The sequence below is a fragment of the Cotesia typhae genome, unplaced genomic scaffold (genome assembly GCF_013202065.1).
Source record: "Cotesia typhae breed Kobodo isofemale line unplaced genomic scaffold, CoteBio_Ctyphae contig_5, whole genome shotgun sequence".
Classification (NCBI taxonomy): Eukaryota; Metazoa; Arthropoda; class Insecta; order Hymenoptera; family Braconidae; genus Cotesia; species Cotesia typhae.
The window spans coordinates 408166-429309 of NW_027423757.1; the positions used below are offsets into that span (position 1 = coordinate 408166).

Below are 21144 nucleotides of genomic sequence, written 5' to 3' on the forward strand. Positions count from 1 at the left end.
ATTCAGGCCGCAAACAATATTAATAATATCTTGCGATAGACCGAGACTTAGGAAATAACGATTTCGCGATCACCAGGACGTCCGTTCGATCTCGATCTCAAAGCAAGACTGTCTTTTCAAAAACTATTCTCAAATAGTCTGCCTGCTGCACATTTCTCTTTTCCTTATTAATTTTATGATGCACCTATCGTCCTGGGATCCTGACTACGTTGACAACCATGTGCCTACCTAGTCCTAAGCCTACCGCAATAAAACATTTTAGTTATATCTTATTTTACAAAATATTAAAGTAGCATTACATTTCTTAAAATAACTAAAAAATAGAAATATCCTAAAGAATATTCTCATCGCTTCGTCAGAAAATACTCCACTGTACTTTACTCTCCGACATATATATATGTTACATGTATGTATATACATGTATGTAATATATACATACATGTAACTCTCTCATAACTGTTGAACGGCTTGACCGATTCGATCACGGTTGGTGTCATTCGAATAGGCTTGGCCAAACTTAGATTTTCATTATAATTTGGACCGATTCGAACCGGTAAATTATAGGAAATCACAAAAAAACTACAAAAAAAATTTTTCAAATGCCGTCTTTTTTGAAATAACTTTTAAACGCCTTGACCAATTGATTCCAAAAACTAATCAGCTTTCAAATGTAAAAAATCACGTCGATTGGCTCCAAGAACGTCAAAATCGGTTCATTGGTTCGAGAGAAATCGTTGACAAAAAATTTGGAAAAAAGTGTTTTTTTTTTTCACATAACTCCTACATTTCTTTTCGTATCATATTTTGTACTAAAACCAACTACGTCGAATGCCACCAACCAAGTGAGAGTCAAACAACACGTTCAAAAATTATAGCTACTTAAAAATTTGGGCTCGAAGAGCTCAAAAAATGAATGGATTCTCCAGCGTTACGTTTAAAAATAAGTGGGAAATTCCAAAAATGGCCTGCAGGGTCAACTGTTTTCCTGAATTTTGTTTGTTACTTTCGATGTTATAACTAAAATTAAATATTGTTAATTTACTTAATTTATTTTTACTTAATGATGATCAAAATATTCATGTCACTGTGAATCTAGTAGATACAACGATCGATCTTTTAGTATTAAAAAATCATGTATAGTTAAATATAAATAATTCAAAATAAATGCACTTCAGGATTTCTGAATTTTCTCTATCTAAGTGCGTTTTTCATATTTCACAAATTTTTATACTATTTATTTCTTTCCATTTTAAAGTTGATTAAAATTTGTAAGATTCCCAGTACTTTTCTAAATCATAGTAATAGTATTTTTATACAAATTTTGCTCATCTTCGAACTAGTCCAGGATAATTATCCAAATAGTAAATCCACCAAGAAAACTTTTGCAAAACTTTTTTATTTTAATTAATTTAAAAATTTGGTTTTCAACAAATTATAATACCGAAAATAAAGAGAATTTCATGTCTAATAAAATCTACCTTTCATTTTGGGTGAGGCTGAATGGCATTTTTTTTTATAGGGAAATTCATTTTGGAACTTGATAGTAGTTGATCAATATATAGCTGTATGAAATTACTCAAACGCGCTTGATACAATCGCGCTCGGCAGAGTCCTATGGCTGAAGACGATGTGAACCATCCCTATGAATCAAGAAAAGAAGTTGATGTAAGTAGCAATTAATACATTATCATTCAGAGATAAGGATTATAAGAAAACAAAAAGATTTTCAATTATGACTGCTTTTTGACAAGTTTTCACTTGACAGTATTTGTACATCGGCGTGCGGTGCAGTCACATCTTGAAGAGATAGGCGTTGAACTGTCCATTTCTCATTAATCGCTGGCCGAGGAAGAAGTCCGTGTCTCCAATGTCTATCGGTCCTGTCACTCATGTAGCGTTTCCTTCTTCATCTTCGCTCTTCTCTTCTTAGAGTTGTCACCGTTCATTTTAACGTCGTCGAGTTTTGCCCTCTTGAATATTAGTTAGTGTTTAGGTGTGGCTTCTGCTATGACTATGCAGCCGCTCTGGAAACTGTGCGGTAGACGCAGGCAACCCTGGGGCGCTTTGCCGCTGTTATATTACGCCGGTATGTCTATTGTTTAAGGATGCCTGTTCATATCTCCGCTCCATATAATTGTGTGTGTGTTTAGAATTTTGGGAAAAGTGGTTTTTTTGGAATCATTTTAAACGGCATTATCGATCAACTCAAAAAACTAACCAGCTCTTATCTTTAAAGAAAATCACCTCGATCGCCTTTAATCCGGTCAAAATCGGTTGATTCGTTCGAGAGATATCGTGAAGGAAAGAAAACCAAAAAAAGTGTTTTGTCGAAATTACTCCGAAATTTCTCATCTAAAAAATTTTTGTTGTCAATTCTTCCAAAGGACATGAAAAGCTGCGTCGATTGCTGCCAATCACGTAAAAATCGGTTGATGTATTCCAAAGCTATGACAGTTTGAAATTTCAAAAAATAGTGTTTTATTGAACTTTCATTAGACTTTCGATCTCGAAGAGCTCGAAATCACATAAATTATATTTTTCATTGAAGTATTATCATGTGCCGAGCAAAGTAGAAGTATTAAGATAAGTAGTCGTAGTAGTAGTAGTATTTATTTCCAGATGTACAGTTTTTTTAAAAACTCTGATACATTCCCTTTCCCTTTCGACATTAATATTAATATCACATCAGTCACATATTAATAATTTAAATAATTAGATAATAGAAGTAATGATAATAGTGACTTAATTAATCTACTATATAAAAATAAGTCGGGTTTTCCTTCCTGACGCTATAACTCCAGAACGCACAAACCGATTTCCACGGTTTTGCATTCGATAGAAAGATCTCGGGCTCCATAAGGTTTATGACAAAGAAAATTCAGGGAAAATTTCAACAGAAAATATATATATACATATACATATAGAAGACTTTCTATAGATATAGTCACTCATCACGATATTTCTGGAACTATAAGACCTAGAGACTTAAAATTTGGCAGGAATATTCTTTTCGCCGAGTAGAGGTCAGCTAAGAACGGATTTTAGAAAATTCCACCCACAAGGGGGGTTGCGGGGGCGTTAACAATGAAAAATTCCCCTTTTTAAACTATAGCTCCTATCGATTCCTAATTTGGTAGGAATCTTCTGATGTAGAAATAATCTATAAACGAATTTTACGATTTGCGAAGGTGGATGTTAACATTAAAAATTTTTAATTTCCAAGCTATAGCTCCTATAGACTCTAAATTCTCATTTCAATTTTTTTTCTTCGTGTCAATTGTTATTCATTTTTGAAAAAAAGCCACGCAAACATTATAATGATTGCACATTGTAAGTTACAATGAATATTAGCTGGAATAATTACATGGATAAAAAGTATATGCTAATTTGATGAAATTCGGAATTTGTGAAAGTCAAAACAATACGCTAATTAAATTTTAAGTTTAGACCTAAAAATACAATTCTATCAAATGACCAGGTAGGCGGGCGGGTAACAGCTAGTTTTAAATATAAATATAAATTCTGATTCAATTGCACACTTTATCTGCATTCCAAGCATCTGCAGTCCTTCTCGGCGTCACTGTCTGGTAAATTGATTTTGTTCTCGATAACTTTGAATAGAAGACAGATCTCAATGTTTGGCGGTCCTCTCAGCAATTCTTTGACCAGGAATTGAAGGTCAGCATCATATTTACAACCAGTGAGAGCTTGAATTTTGTCTGCGATTTTTGGTGTGCAGAGTATACGGGCTTCCCGACAAATAAGTAGATGCTCGATGATTTCTGGTTCACTATGACATAGTCTGTAGTCCCAGCTTTGTAGCCTTTTTTGTTATGTCTGCCATTGTTTCCGCATCTTAGGCGTGACCAGGTTTCTTTTGTCCAGCTCTCTGCATTCTTGTCATTCCAGAATGGCTCACATCCATCAGTTCTTTTAACAAATTTATATCACGGGCAGTATGTTGAGCTGAGTATTTTACTCCTTGTTAGACTTTCTTCTTTCTGTAGGAAGAGTTCTAATCCAGCATCAAGCTTAGCTTTAATTGTATCGGGTTTGACTCTTTGCCAGATCATTTTTGGGACATCTTCGCAGTCCATCTGTCTCAGAGCCGGATCCATTGTTTTTCCCCATTTAGAGGAATTACCATTTATGATGTTGCGACATTCTTCTTTTAGTATTTGTTTAGGCCATCTATCATTCGTCATCGAGAGAGTATCAGTGATATAGCTATAGGCTCTCTTCCTGGTTACGTAGAGACTTGGTGGGACTCCGGTTTCTGATCTCCATATGTATTCTGGAGTATTTCTAGCTACTCCAACTGTTGAAATCTTCGTTGAAGGCCTACCCCCAGATCTCAACTCCGTAGATTGCTCCTGCGTTGGCTAAGGAGTTATAAAGATATAGCCTTTCCTTTAGAGATTACCTTCCTGCACGTTGGATCAGGCCCCAGGTGGAACCAGTAACCAAGATATTTGAATTAACTCACAACTTCTAATTTTTTACCTTTAAAGTACCAGTTTTGATTTTTGAGATTTCTTCGTTTAGCCTTAACAATCATGATTTTAGTTTGCTTATCATTAACTAATAGTCCATTTTCATCAGCGTAGGTTTCGAGGCCTTTTAGCATATTTTTTAGTCCTTCCGCGGTGTCAGCTAGTAGGATTATGTCGTCCGCGTATTTTTCAACGTAGAATTTCTTACCTCCACACACAGTTCCACCTATGTTTTTAGTTACCCATATGTCATCTACATCATCGGTGTAAATGTTGAAGAGAGTCGAGCTCAGCGCACAACGCTGCCGTACTCCAGCAGTTAACCTAAAGTTTCCGTTATCAATTTGATTAATTGTTTCTGAGTAAATGGCTTGAATCGTACAAAGCATTCTTCCTTTAATGCCAGCAGCTTCAACTTTCTTGAGGAGCTTCTCTCTTTGTACCTTGTCAAATGCATTCTTGTAATCAACAAAGCTGATAAATAGCTTACCTCCAGGCTGCTTCAGTTTGTTGTTCATTAGCTCATTGAGTACAAAGATGTGATCTCTGGTTCCTCGCTTCGTTCTAAAACCTGCCATTTGTTTAGTCTAGACGCCATTAGATTGGTGAAGATTTTGTATCTAGCGTTGAGCAGAGAAATTCCTCTATAATTTACCGGTTCACTGGGATCTTCTGCCTTAAATATGGAGTAGATTATCGCTGTATTCTAATCTGTTGGCATTTTACATCTTGTCCAGATGCTATTTATCATGTTTAGCAGCTCTACAAATTTCGTAGTAGGAATTGTTTTGATAAACTCGATTGTGATGCCATCTTCTCCAGCTGCTTTGCCATTTTTTAGCTTCGTTAAGGTGTCTTCAAGCTCTTTCATCGTAAACTCTTCATCCGGCTCTTCATTGTATATTGTGTTCCTATGCTCTGCTTCTTGTTCAGGTATTCTTTCCTTGTCTTCTAGATCATGGTGATTGGATCCACATAGGATCTTCTTGTAGTGTTCGATCATCCTCTCGTCACTGATAGTGTTACTGGGAGCACTTTTCTTGTTACCTCTGTAATAATTAATCTTTTTCCAACATTGTGACATGTTCTTGCATTGTGTTAATTCTTGTCATAACTTGTCTCTCCATTTGCTTTCTTCCTCTCTCAGAACCTCACGGAATCTTTTGCGCGTGATTCTCAGCTGTTCCTTGCCTTCTCCATTCTTATTCTGAAGATATGCTTTTAGACTAGTCCACTCATTTTTTTTTTTTAGCTAATCTGCAGTTTTTGTTATACCAAGGTTCAGTACGCTGATCATTCTTCTTCAGCTTTGAGATCATGCCATAGTTTGATGCTGCATTCCAGATTAATTATTTAGATCTTCCCATGTATTCGCTTCAGAGGAACAGTCCAGCTCAGCCCATGCTTCGTCCATTAGTTCTTGATATTGTTCAGCATTTTCAGGTTTCCAGATAAAACGCTGTTTTCTTTTGGGTTGTACGTCTTGTTTGTGATCTGGGCTTAGAATTTCCTCAGCTGATGTATTACTGTCTCGCTTGCTTAGTATGAGTGTGATTGGTAGGTGATCGGACTCCGACCTGGCTTCCACTCAGAGACTTTTTATTGCACAAAAAGCTTAAGATCCCATGCATAGGGCAAGGTCCAACACCGAGGTACAATTCTCTTTGCATCCACTTACAAATGTGACCTTTCCCTGTAAGTCACTCTTGCTGTAGCCACTTGCTATATATAATCTCAACTTTTCGCTCAATTTAAGTAGTTTTCGTCCTACTGAGTTAACTACAGTGTCCTGAGAGCGTCTCGTTAAACCAGCAATGTCCCATTCGCAGTCCTCGTAACCTATTCATTCACCAACTCTGGCGTTGAGATCACCACTGATAAATGTTTTTTTGCCGTTACTGTTAGCTTCAAAAATTTCACGTTTCTTGTAGTAGTACGATGTCAGACTCTTCAAGAAACTTCCACGCATCTTTTACATTTTTAATTCCTGCTACGTTCCATTGTTTAATTATTAGTTTATTTTTATTATTGCTGCTCGTTCCGAAATGTATACTTGAACAAATCGCCTTTAATTTCGTTCTATCTCCAGAGCTGACCGTCTATCCACATCTTCATGTATTTGGCTTGCGCATCGTGGCTTGACTGTTTCTGTGTTCTTAGCAATCGTCTTATCCACGCTTGTACGTGTGCTTTCCTGTGTGTGTAATCATCGTCAATCCACACATTTGTACCTTTCAATTTGTTCTTTTGTGCCATTATAACTTTTTTGGGGTCCATTGATCCCAAGGTGACAATGATTGCTTTCTTTCCTTGGTAGTGCTGTTTCGCCTTCTTCTTCTTTCTTCCATTTCAAATTTGAGCTCGCCAGCTCTCATCGCTTCTGGTTTCGTGGTTGTTCTAATTCTTCCTGTGTTATCAGCTCCATCGTTTCTTATTGTGACTTTGGGAGCTAGTTGTTTGGAATGCACGCTGGTTAGCGTTATTATCATATATTTGTGATCGGTGGGTGGTAGATGACGTACTCTGGATGTTAGCGTCATTTCTCTTCTGCTTGGGAGCAGCTCTTGTGTTGTGTTTTACTTTCTGTGGTTTTAGATAGCTGAGGCTGTTGAGGAACCTTGTGGTGTCTTCAGGGGTGCGGTCACTGATGATAGTTGGTATTCCTCTCTGTTCCTGTTCATTGTTAGGTGGGCTTTTATTGGAGAAGAGGACAAACTGCTCCTTTAATGAGCTTATCTCTGTTTTCAGCGATCCTATTTGCTCTTCCGCCCAGCGTCGCAGCATTTCATTCTCCCTTTGAAGCTTCTGAATTGATTCGTGACATGTGTGATGACCTGGGCAGGTATCGGGCTTCTGGAGTGCTTGAGCATTGAAGTTTTTTTATTGTGGTGTTCCATTCAGAGTCTGAATTTTCTAAGCTTTCAGAGGTATGCTGTAAGATCACTGGGGTGTTGCTTTTTAGTTCATTGCAAAATCATGAATGAGTGCTCTCTTATCTCTATTGCTATCAGCGGGTCTTTTTTGGAGATATTCTGTCAATGATTCATTTTGCGAGCCAGCCTCAGTGAGCTGTCAATGAGCTGTCATTTTGCGCGCCAGTTTTATTTAGCTTATTGTGTGCGCCTGCGCAGATGTTATCGTTTGGCGGCATACTGTTTTCTCACTATTTAGTTTAGGTTAGCTTTTGTTTTTACCTATTTTTTATTTAATTATTCTGTTCTTGACAAAGTTTATTAGTTAGGCAACTCTATCCAATTGAAAAGAAACTCACTTTTTTTTATATCTATAACGTCCTCGAGTATTTTATTTTCACTTTTTCGCTAGAGCATCGCAAACACCCGCGTCACCGCTATGACAGCCTTGAAAATGATAGTGTTAAGATAAGTAAACAACTAAACTGCTTTACCTATAATATAAGAAAATTTAAATGAGCCATTAAATTCTGTTTGTTTAGAGTCTTCAGATAGAAGATAAGAAACTGAAACCACGATTCGAATGTCCAATATGTTTGTCGTGGTTACAAGATCCAGTTTTGACTTCATGTGGCCACAAATTCTGCTATAATTGTATTCATAATTGGTTAAAGTAAGTTTAACAAATTCCACACTCTACATTTCACTTTATCCTTTATTTTAGGCGGACGTATGGGAGTTTTCATCCTAGGCAGACGAATAGGGGTTTTTACGTGCAGAGGACACTCAATCTGTAAATGATATGCGTACACGCCAGTATCTACTGGGCCGTATTGAACTTTATACAGTCGAGGACAATGTTACGCATACGTCACTAATCTCTATACAGCTGAATAGCTTACTATACATTTAAACTGCCATTTTATAAAGCGCCCTTATGACAAATTTCAAGACTTTCATGTATTTTTATTTAGAGGATTAGAAGATTATGGCGTCGTACGCTATTTATTAATAAATTGAGTATTCCCTGGACGTAAAAACCCCCCTGATTAAAAAATCTAATTTGAAATTATTTGAAATGATTTAAAAGCATCGGATTTGAATACTATATAGATATACAATTAACATGGAGGTAATCATTTCAAATTATCTTTCTGAATCAGGGTCACATACGTCCACCATAGGACGAAAAATTTTTTAAGCACCATGGGCAAGCCCCGCGCAAATACGGTCGAGATGATTATTTGCAGCAGAGATATAAAGTCTCGGCCCTATCGAGCTTCAGCCTTATATTATCCGTACTGAAAATATTAATCACATCGAGTGTATTGGCGCGTGGCTCGCTCAAACCCAGATAGGTAGGAACTATTGGTTAAGAGTCGTCTGCTAATGCTGCCAATGCTTGGGTCGAGTATTGGGTAACCATTGGGCCAAGCCTTCGATAATAACCATGTCCCAAGCCTCAAGAAACCAAAAAACAAGGCTCGGGCCAAGCCTAGGAGAATTAAAATGCAAGGCTTGGGCTGAGTCTTAGGAGAAAAATGGCCCAGGGCTCAGACCGAGCCTTGGGAAACTGATTTGCCAAGACTAAAAAAAATGCGATTGTAATTAAAAAATTCAATTCAATTTTAATTGTATTTGTGATTTTACGGTTTATTGTCAGCCTTATGTTGTCGTAGCTCGCGATTACTCCAGATTACCTCGAAAAAATCTTTTTTGCTCGACGGACAGAAAGCGTCAATTTTCGGCCCGCTGCGCTAAATGAAGTTGCCACTTTCTGCCTTCTTCGAGCAAAAAAATAGCATAGACTCCTCGGGAAGTAAATAAGAAAGCCTCAGATCACATGTTTGTTGACCTCGGCTTCGCCTCGGCCAACAATTACATGTGATCTGAGACATTTCTTACTTTACTTCCCTCGGTGTGTAATATACTATTGCCTACGATGGGAATCGAACCTGGTTTGCTGGTGTGAAAGTCTCGTACAGTACTGACTTCGCTGCTCGTGGTAGTAATAACGATAAATTAACTTTAGTTACTTAAACATCAGTCAGTCATTTTGCTTCATTACATGATGTTCCATAATCAAAATTAAACTTATAAACTGCTAAAAATTTTGTATAGTTCAGATAATGTAAATTATTAACAGAATGAAGTTATGGAATGTTTTTTTTTTTTTTTTTTTAATTCATTCGATTTTAACGAAGTAATTAAATTAATGTTTTTACACTTAGCGGTCAAGTGACTAGTAAATCTAATTCAAGCTAATGGATGGAAATTCCATCTTCCCTATTGGTCGAGAGAGATTCTCTCTCTTCACATAAGTTCGATGGGGATCCATCGAAATTGAATACTAGTGAAGCTGAAAGTTTGTGGTATCTGTTCGAGTTATAAAGATGGTCATTGAAACGGCTTGGTTCCAAAATATCGAACCATTGGGCCAAACCTCGGGCTAGACCTGGGCCACTGGTAACTTACCAAGGCTTGGCAAAGTTACAAATGGTCCAAGGCTACGCCATTTGTCAGCATTGGCAAACCCTACCTGGGTACCTAATTATTTTCATTTTTTTCTTTATACTTAACAATAAACCAAAAGAAAGTTATGAAAACAGTTAATTTCCTTCTTGGCACTATTTTGAAAATCTTAGTCCAGGCTCTTCGACCTCAACAGTCTGATATAATAGAAGTTTAATAAACCAGTATTTTTTTAATTTTCAAACTGCAGTTACCTCTGAATCAATCGACCAATTTTCACGTTCTTGGCAACGGTCGACGTAGTTTTTTGGGCTCTAATAATTGTTTCATCTGATTAAAAACGATTCAAAATGAAATGTCGATGTTATGTAAAAAAAATACTTTTCTCGAATTTTTTTGTTTTCGATAACTCCCGAACGAATCAACCGATTTTGACGGAACTGGTAGCAATCGACGTAGTTTTACAAGATTAAGAGCGGGTCAGATTTGGAATTGATTGATGGAGCTGTTTGAAAGTTATTCCAAAACCATTTTTTGAAAATTTTATTTTTGAGATTTCTCAAAATTTAACGACCCGAATCGATTCAAATTTTTACTAAATTTGACGGGAATGATACTTTTTGTATCGCGATCCATTTCGATCCGATCGGTCAATCCGTTCAAAAGTTACAAGAGGTACACACACACACACACACACACACACACACACACACACACACACACACACACACACACACACACACACACACACACACAGAGCCGCACGGATACTATCGCGGGAATAGTCAGGGAAGCTTTCTGTGACCTTAAAACGTCGAGATCTGATGAAAACGTGATTTTCGCAAAACGGGGTAATAAACTAATAACTTCCCGAATTTTGAAAAATTTTCAATTTTTTTTCGCGGGAAGTTAAAAATCAACAATGACAAAATAAATGATAAACCCAATACAAAATATCAACAAACGGATCAGGTACAAATATCGATCTTAAGACATAACACACTCAAAGCGAAACCTAGAACACCTCCAGTATGCATGTCAACAATACTAAAATTAAAGGTATTAATAAAATTCGTCTACAATAGGAAATTGAGGAAGAAGATTTAGACAAAACAATAATTATCTGGACATACAATAAAAAATTAACCATAGACGAAATCAACGAATAAATTATCAAATTGTAAGATATTATGCTGAAAGTTAATCTGATAGCTAGTGAATATAAATGCTTGGAATCTTTGTACTGAGAAGCCAAATCAAAATGCGTCAATTTTCGCGATCCAAATAAAAGTTTTTCTAAAATTAATATCTTATTTCCGATACAATAAACCACTCCGTAATGATAACTTCCTCACTAATAAAAGAATATTCTAATCACTCCAAAATGTTGGGACCCGAACCATGCGCTATCATCATTAAAAAATTATTTATTTCATAGTCCTCTCTAACACCTATTAGAAAAATGGACAAAGACACTTCCAATCCTTCTGGATACCGTTTCATAAGCTAGATTAGTAATATAAGCAACCGTTTTGAGAAACTGATGATCAAGATTAATATCATAGAGCACGTTGATATAAACAAGATTATTCTTGATAACCCATTCGAAATCAAATCGAGACATTTAACAATTCTTTATCCACAAGTTCATGTCAGATTTGAATAAATATTGTTGGAGTATAGTCTCTGCTCACTTATTATTATCATTATTGTTACTTTCTGCTAAGTCACTAGATGGCATGACGGTAGTCTCTATTACATTTGTAAAATCATATACTGCAATATCGCATACTTTTTTTTCGTTACTGCTGTTAATTACAATAAATATCTTATCACGTATTTTCTAACTAAAATTACAACTTGTTAATTATTTATTAATCCTGCAAAACCATCTTAAATAAACAATAGGTTATGGGCCCAGATGGACGGCTGCAGAAGTTAAAATAAATATTTTAAAGAAAAGTGTGTAATTTTTGTTTGGTAGAGTTACAAGCAAATAACTATTCTTTTGAGGTTAGCCCGCTCTCGTGCAATAGTGCAAAAATACCCAAAAAATGGATAGTACATCTGAAGTAACTAAGACATTGAAATTGCGTGGTGCTGACAACTGGGCACTATGAAAATTTCAAATGAAAATTGCGTTAATGGCCAGGGATGCTTGGAAGATAGTATCTCGTGTTCACACCAAACCACAGGTGCCAGCGGCTACAGTGGCTGGGGGCCGACCAACGGTGGAGCAAGTGGCAGATTACATGGAGCAACAAAGTCAGTGGGAGAAACGAGAAGCAATGGCACAATTTCTCATCACATCAAGTCTGTCAGAAGAAGCGTTGCTGCATGTAGTGAACTGCGAAGAAGCCAAAGCAATGTGGGATCCACTGCAGGAGGTGTATGACAATAAAACGGAGACCGGTATTCATATGCTGAACCAACAATGGTACACGATGACTAGAAATAGCACAGACAACATCACTATACACATTGCCAAAGTCCAAGACATCGCACACAGGCTAAGAGCCCTGGGTGAGGATGTTCCAGATAAATCAATCATAACTAAAATTCTTCTAACTTTACCTTCTTCTTTTCGCTATTTTGTATCAGCTTGGGAGTCATCAGCAGAGGCTGATCGGACTCTAGCTAATCTAACGGCTCGACTGATCATGGAGGAAACGCGTTTAGGAGCGTATGCTGGAGTTGACACCGGAGAAGCTCTTACTGCCAATGAACAGAAAGGAGGTAAAAGAAAGTTTCCAACAAAAAAAGGACGTTGTCATTACTGTGGTAAGCTAGGCCACTGGGAACGTGACTGTAGAACTAAGAAGAAGGAATTACAATGGAATGTGAACTCCAGTCAGTCTAAAATGAGAAAAAAGGCAGGTGGAGCGCTAGTAGGGCAAGTATTGGCAATGGTGACAAATACCAAGGTCATGAATGATAGTTGGTGTCTGGATTCTGGTGCCACGAGCCATATGTCTGGCAGAAAGGAATGGTTTGGTGAACTGGTCAAACTCAACCCAACGATACCTATTAAATTAGACGATGGAAGTTTTATTGAAGCTGTTGGAGAAGGATACATCAATATCAAGGCCTATAACGGGACAAGATGGATTGATAAGCATCTAACCAAGGTACTGTATGCTCCAGATCTAAAGTTTAATCTAGTTTCTCTCAGTGCTATTTTAGATAAAGGCTATCAAATGCAAGTAGATAAAGTACAAAGACAGCTGTCAATTTGTAAAAGACGATGGTGTTGATGCAGTTGGAAAAAGAGAAGGTCAGTTGTTCCTTATGAGGTTTAAGATGTTGAACCAGGTGGACCAAGACACATGTGTAGCTCAGTTTGCAAATGGTATAACCAGTTTGAAACAATGGCATGAAAGGTTAGTACATCAGAACTATGAATACGTTGTTAAGCTGTTAAAAAGTAAAAATATAGACGTAGTAGGCAAGAAAGAAGCTTGTGATGCGTGCATACTAGGAAAAATGCATCGCCAATCGTACAGCAGAAGTGACAATCGAGCAACGGAGATTGGAGCAGTGGTTCATGCTGATGTCTGTGGTTTTATGGAGACCACATCACTTGGAGGATCCAGGTATTTTTTGCTGCTCAAGGATGATTTTTCTAGTTATTGTCAGGTTTATTTTTTGAAAGCGAAGAATGAAGTGCCAGAGTGCATCAGGAATTTCTTGATAAGAATCGAGAAAGAGACTGGAAAGAAAGTAAACACGCTGAGGACAGACAATGGACTAGAGTTTGTAAACAAATAATTGAAAGAAATTCTATTTACAGCAGGAGTCAAGCACCAGAGAACTGTTCCATATACACCCAAAGCAGAACGGAAGAGCAGAAAGAGAAAATAGAACCATAGTAGAAGCAGCGCGGACTTTAATCCATGGTGCTAATCTTCCCAAATGTCTATGGGCTGAAGCTGTCAATACAGTTGTCTATGTATTGAATCGTACAGGACCAAGTTCGATAATGAACAAGACCTCATATGAGTTATGGACTCATAAAGACGCTGATCTGGGTCAGCTGAAGGTTTTTGGTACGAAGGTGATGGTACATACACCTAAGCAAAAGCGGAAGAAATGAGATGCTAAAGCAGTAAGTGGAATTATGGTCAGCTATAGTAAAAATGTAAAAGGCTTCAGAGTTTGGTTTGAATCAAGTAATAGAGTTGAAGTTCACCGTGATGTAATATTCAAGGAACAAGAAAGGTACGGTCAGATTCCTCAAGAAGGGACATCAAGTCAATTGATAGAACATACTAGTGAGGAGCACACTCAAGATGCTGAAGTACAAGTACAATTGGAGAGGACTGTTGACCAACAAACATCAGATGAAGATGACTATTTCAGTGATCAAGATAAAGATCAAGATCAAGATAAAGATCAAGATCAAGATAACACAATAAGAGAGAATACAACACTGGATGAACCAGAAGTTGAGACTGATGTTAGTATAATAACGGATGATGGCAATGAATGCAGTGCATCAAACTGTGAGATACCACAGACTGAGATCATAAGATGGATACAATGTGATAGCTATGACAGGTGGTATCACATGCGTTGTGTGGGCGTTATTGCCGAAGACTATGATGAAGAAGACAAATATACCTGTATTGATTGTAGTGCTGAAGAGCATAATCTTCTGACAGGTCAAGAGCCAGCGAGCTATCAGGAAGTAAAACATGACAAGCATTATAAAAATTGGAAATCAGCCATGCAAGAGGAGTTGGATGCCCTTAGGAAGAGTAAGACGTGGGTTTTGGTCAACAAGCCAGTGGGAGCCAATGTCTTGAATAACCGATGGGTGTATAAGATAAAAACGGATTCATCAGGAGACATCAAGAGATTCAGAGCAAGATTGGTGGCAAAAGGTTGTCAGCAGAAGGCTGGAATTGATTATGAAGAGACTTTCAGCCCGACGGTGAAACATGAGTCAAGTGGACGTGTATGTAAGCTTATCAAGAATTTGTACGGTCTGAAACAGGCGTCAAGACGATGGAATAAGAAATTCACTGACTGCCTAAAAAGGTTCAACTTGGAACCAATTGAAGCCGATCCCTGTGTGTTCAGGTCACCACGAACCACAGCTGAATGTATCATTCTGTCAATTCATGTTGATGAAGGACTGGTGGTGTCAAACAACGTTAGTGAAGTTAAAAGACTGCTCAAAAGGTTAAATGCTGAGTTTGAGATTACTGCTTCACCACTTAGTATGTTCCTAGGTGTGAACCTAACCAGGATGGCAGATGGTTCAATATTTGCAGATCAAGAATTATATACTATGAAGATACTTAATAGGTTCAATGCTTTAGATGTAAATCCAATTTGCATACCAGCAAATAATCATCAAGATTTGAGAAAAATTAATGAGAGTGCTAAAATAGCACCAGAGGTTCCCTATAGAGAAGCTATAGGAAGCCTATTATTTCTATCTTTAATTACGCGTCCTGACATAGCGCTAGCAGTGAACAGAGTCAGTCAACACTGTTCTGACCCTAGAAAGATCCACTGGCAGGCTGTGAAGAGGATATTTAAGTATCTGAAGGGAACTACTAAACTAGGAGTAAAGTTTCACGCGAATGCAGAAATCAAGGTCACAGGTTTCTCTGATGCGGATTTTGCTGGGGACACCAAAACGAGGAAGTCGAGAACAGGCTATCTGATCAAGATTGGAAATGCACCAATATCTTGGGGTGCTAAGAGACAAAAGTCAATAACTTTGTCTACGGCAGAGGCAGAGTTTGTAGCAGCTTGTTATGCAACAACAGAGCTACTATGGGTCAATAGACTGATGACTCAGTTGCTTGGATGTCAAACTGAGGTTCCCGTGCTGCTGGTTGACAATCTGAGCGCCATTTCTTGGATCAAAAATGGTAACTTTGAAGCAAGATCGAAACACATCGACATAAAATTTAAGTTTATGTTTGAGAAGTTCAGCAACAAGATGTTAAGAGTGCAATATGTGAAGTCAGAGGACCAGGAGGCTGATATCTTCACTAAACCCCTACCAAAGAATAGATTTGTGAAGCTGCGAGCTTCCGCTGGAGTGGTCTGATTGCTAGAATAAATTAAATCAAGGTTTTGATATCATTAATCAGTATTTTTATTGCAGTTTTACCAAAGGTCAGGTTGAGTGAGTCAAACAGCATTTGTGAGCAGATCCTAAGTGGGAGTGTTGGAGTATAGTTTCTGCTCATTTATTATTATCATTATTGTTACTTTCTGCTAAGTCACTAGATGGCATGACGGTAGTCTCTATTACATTTGTAAAAACATATACTGCAATATCACATACCTTATTTTCGTTACTGCTGTTAATTACAATAAATATCTTATCGCGTATTTTCTAACTAAAATTACAACTTGTTAATTATTTATTAATCCTGCAAAACCATCTTAAATAAACAACAAATATACACTGAACGAAATGCTAGTTGAAGTAGCACTATTAGGCTTACATAAAGTATTCAATTTAGTTTGGCTGAATGTACTAATCTATTGACTAATTATTCTCAATTTTCCAATTAAATTAATTTTGCTTCTTTGTGATATACTTTATGGAAAATTGATTGACCTTGAGGGATAAATTCTTTCTACATTCTTCGGGAGAATTTTTAACTAACTAAAATTAATCAATTAAATTAATTAACATCTAAAAAATTTGCTTAATCAATTGTTATAATTTCATAACAATTAACTCAAGAAAGAGTGATTAATTTTGTTGCTTAAAAAAATAATCGTCAAGCGTTTTTACTTGTGGAATTTTGGTCGAGCGTCGACATACTTCGTGTCGCAGTAAATTCCAAACATCCAAGGTCAAAGACAACTAAACTAGCAAATGTTCTAGCTAACAAAAATGTACGTTTCGACTTTTGTCGATTTTTACAATTTAGAAAATTATTAAGATTTTATTGAAAATTATATTAGGAACTAATTATTAAATTTATTTTATATTTGTAAATTAATTCTACATGAAAATTAATTTATCTTGGGATTAAGTCCGTGGATTAGATAATTAAAAATTTACTGAAAATTAAGAATTAATACCGCGGACATTAAGTCCAAGAAATTAGTTATTCTGAGTCGAAAATTTCACAGGAAAAATTGGTTATAATTAATTAATTTACATCATTTAACTTGTGTTAATAATTTTGAACTTGATTGTAAAATTTATATCGTGATTAATTTAATTATCAAAAATTAATTCAAGGTATTAAACTCTCTCGTATTAAACAATTATCGTTGTATTACCAAGACCAGGATAATAAGTTACTTAGGAATATTAATCTATTTGATATTTTAATACAGAATTAAAATTTGCAATCGGAAATTGGAAGTCGAATGTTAGTTCAAGTTAATTGGAATTAAATTGTAAGTTGAAAATTTATTGTTAAATTAATACTAATGATTGAATAATTTAATTAAGTATTTTGAAATTCAATTTAATTAAAATCAATTTTGTCAAAATAAAATTTATAAAATAAAATCAATTAAGCAAAGTGTGGGTGATGTGTGTGAAGAATTGTACGGGTAATGTGTGATAGAGAGTGTTAATAGTGTTAAGTTTGGTAGTCCGGTGGACTTAATTTTAAGTTATCATAGTGTAGAAAGTTTAGCTCGTTTTGGCAGTCCGGAAGACTTATAATTTTAAGCTTAGGTTTAGGACAGGTGTGGGAGACCGTTCGTTAGAAAAAGCCCATTAGGTTAAGGACAGGTGTGGGAGACCGTTTGTTAGAAAAAGCCCGCCCAGTCATCGTATCGTCGTTTGGGAAGGTTCGTTTGTAAATATCGTTTATCTCGCAGTTATTCTCTATTTCGTTAGATAATCAGTTAATTATAGTGTGTGTGGGTGAGCGCTTCAATTGTTAAATTTGTTATTTTTTATTGTTAATAAACTGATCAGATTGTTAATTAACTCTTTATTATTCAACAACACCTTCCTCCACTCTCTCTCTACCCTAGGATAAGAATTTTCAGCTCTGGACCGGTTCCAGGAACCGTAATTAAAAATCCTGGTGGCGCCCTGATAATTATTATTGTTTGTTAATTTCGTTAGTTCATTTATAAAATTGATTAGGGGCCAACCTGAGCAGGTAAAACTGTTACAATATATAGTCGAAAATCACATGTCTTCCTAATAGATGTATGATGGATTTTTGATATTATATTTTTTACTTTCATTTTACTACAGCTTCAGCCCTAGGCAAGAAAAAACCCTGCTAGAACGAAAAAAAAAAAAATTTGGAAAACGGTTGACCCTAAAGACCATCCCTGCAACTTCCCGCTAAGTTCAGTTATTGCGCGCTTGCAATTTTGCCGCTTTCGCGATGTTTTAGAGTTCTTCGAGTTCAAAAATTTATTGTCATATTTTGATCTCTCCAAGCTCAAAAATAAGCTGTTTGATACGGTAGAGCTTTTCGAGCCCAGAAGTCTAATAAAAGTTTGATGAAAAACTATTTTTTTCATTTTCAAACTGCTATAACTTTTAATTTAGTGAATCGATTTTCACGCAGTTTACAGCAACCGATGCAGTGTTTCAAGTACTATAAACAATATGCTAACATAATTTGATCAGATGTAAAATTTTAGAGTTTTTTGTTGAAAAATTCAATTTTTTCGATGTCTTTCGTTCACGATATCTCACGAACGAATAAACCGATTTTGATGCAGTTAGCGGTGGTCGGCGTCGTTTTTGAAGGTTGAGAGCTAATTAGTTTTTGAAATCGATCGGCAAAGCCGTTTAAAAGTTATTCCAAAAAAAACAACTTAAAAAAAAAATTTTTTTTGCTGTTTTTTTTAAGATTTCTTGGAATCTACCTGTCCGAATCGGTTCAAATTTTCAGGAAATCTAAGTTTGGTGGAATTTAATCGAATGCCACCAACCGCGTTTCGATCGGTGGAGCCGTTCAAAAGTTATAAGAGGGTCACACACACACACACACACACACACACACACACACACACACACACACACACACACACACACACATATATATATATATATATATATATATATATATATATATATATATATATATATATATATATATATATATATATATATATATATATATATATATATATATATATATATATATATATATATATATATATATACACATACACACACACACGGACACACAGGAACCCTCGAAATGCCTTCCTAGGACCTTAAAACGTCGAGATCTGTTGAAAACTCGATTTTTGCAAAATGGAGTAAAACCAATAACTTCCTGATTTTCGAAAATTTTTAATTTTTTTAGCGGGAAGTTAAAAATAAGGAAAGTGGTTGACCCTTAAAGCCATCCCTGCCACTTCCCGCTAATTCCATACCTAACCGCTTAAAATTGCATTTATGACGTTTTTGAGCTCTTTAAGGGGAGAAAAATAATTTTAGCATTGTTCATCTATTTTTTTTTTTATTGTCAAATTTTACGTTTTATCCTACTGTAATAAAATTAACTGCCAGCTATTCCTAAAAAACAATACTTGAAAGCGAATCTCATTAATTGATCTAAATAGTTTTTGAAAGAGATATTCCATCCTGAAGAGACCATCATAAATTTTATAAAACTGATGTTTAAGGTAGTTCTTTCCCAACCTATAATTTATGCTAGTGTTGTCTTTGTCATTTGCTAGTGTCGCCTCTTTTACGAGCTATTGCTCACTTACTTCCACGTATGACTTTATTTGTTTATTTTACTAGTTTATCAATGATTTCCTAAAAAATATGGGGTAGGGAATTCTAGAATTTTTTAGGGTAATTATACATGTTGTAATCTAAGTAACATTAGTTTTTGGTTAAATTCTCATCATTTCTTCAATACAAAAATAATAAAACTTTGCGGTTTTCTCTCTCTTTTCCCATACCGCCTGTGTAGGAATTTTTAATATGTCATTCCATGTCAAATCGACAAACAGTTGGAATCAACTCCTTTTGATTTGGACAAAGTTTGGTCAGAAGTTTTCTTTTATCATATAACGAAGTTTTGCCAAAGAAAAAAAAATAAAAATTTTTTTTTAAAAGATATGCAAATTCAAAATTTTACAATTTTTACAGTTTTTGAATTTTGATTTTGTAATATCTCGAACGCTATTATAGATGCAGGAATGGCCTTTTGTTTGTTTGAGAGGGGACATATAGGGTTATTAAAAAAAAATATTTTGAAAACTGCCAAATTTGTCAAATTTTGAATTTTTGAAAATCGTTAAAAATGACGTTCGAAGTTAAAATTTTGGCTTAATTTTTTTTGTTAAATACCTTGGACTGATCTTAAAAGATCCTCAAATTTTTAGAAGGGTGTTTTTTTTTTTCAAAAATGTGAATTTTTGAATTGTTATTTTTTATATTTCATTTAACACAAACTATTAAATAATAAACACTTTTATTATGAACTTAATTTAGTATTTATTTAATCTTAAATTTCCTAATAACAATCTAATACTTCTTTAGATAATTAATACGTATGAAAAATATGATAATCAATAAGAGAATTTATTTTGAGCTGTTGGCTCTCTGAGAAGAGAACAAAAAGTGATGTTAACCCTTTAACGCCGAAATGGCCCTAAGTGACCCGCGTGGCACTTGAGTGGGGAGCGTGTAAAGTAAATGTAGAAGGGGGCGTTCCACTAAGAGTGGGGAAACGCCCAGAAGCGTTAGAGGGTTAATAATAATAAGAGGTAACTAAGCGACGCATATCAACTATTTAGAAACGACCAGACCGCCTCTCAGCTTCTCAACTCAATATAGATGGCGTAGATGAATATAAATATGATTTTATGAAGTATTTCTAACATTCCCTCACTTTATCATTTCTTCTTTTATTCATCATAACTAATCTTCCTCCTTTTTTGTTACATAATTCAAATTTCAAACTAGTAAAATAATGATTAATATATTAATCTAATAATTTTCCTTTTAAATATATAAAAAGTTCATTCGGTAAAGGTTTAGTCATAATTTTAGCCATATTGTCTTTTATATTAATCCAAAATATTTTCATCTTATTTTTAATTATACACTGTTTAGTGACATTACCATGTGTATCATCCAAATGCTTTTTATTTTTACTACTATTCTTTTTCTTGGTCTAATAAATTTTCTTTTATTTCATCTAAATTTTCATCGAACATCTTTAATTTATGACTACTTTCTTCCCTCGCAGATTCGGAATTACTGTGAAATCAGAGTGAAAGATTAAAATTCCATACAAAAATTCTTGTTAAATAACCTGACATTATTATTAGGTGACTGA

General features: G+C 35.5%; 1 protein-coding gene across 5 annotated transcripts in view; it reads left to right on the plus strand.

Annotated features, from left to right (window-relative positions):
- LOC141530404 (TNF receptor-associated factor 6-like) overlaps nucleotides 1-21144 on the plus strand; it is a 78424-nt gene that overhangs the window by 34512 nt on the left and 22768 nt on the right. For 3 of the 5 annotated variants that reach the window (XM_074247478.1, XM_074247479.1, XM_074247480.1), the window contains exons 2-3: nucleotides 1520-1665; nucleotides 7948-8078. In XM_074247478.1, coding sequence (XP_074103579.1) covers nucleotides 1615-1665; nucleotides 7948-8078 — 182 coding nt within the window. In that variant the 5' untranslated portion in view covers nucleotides 1520-1614. The remainder of the gene's footprint in view (nucleotides 1-1519; nucleotides 1666-7947; nucleotides 8079-21144) is intronic. The other 2 variants (XM_074247481.1, XM_074247483.1) reach the window with 1 other exon arrangement.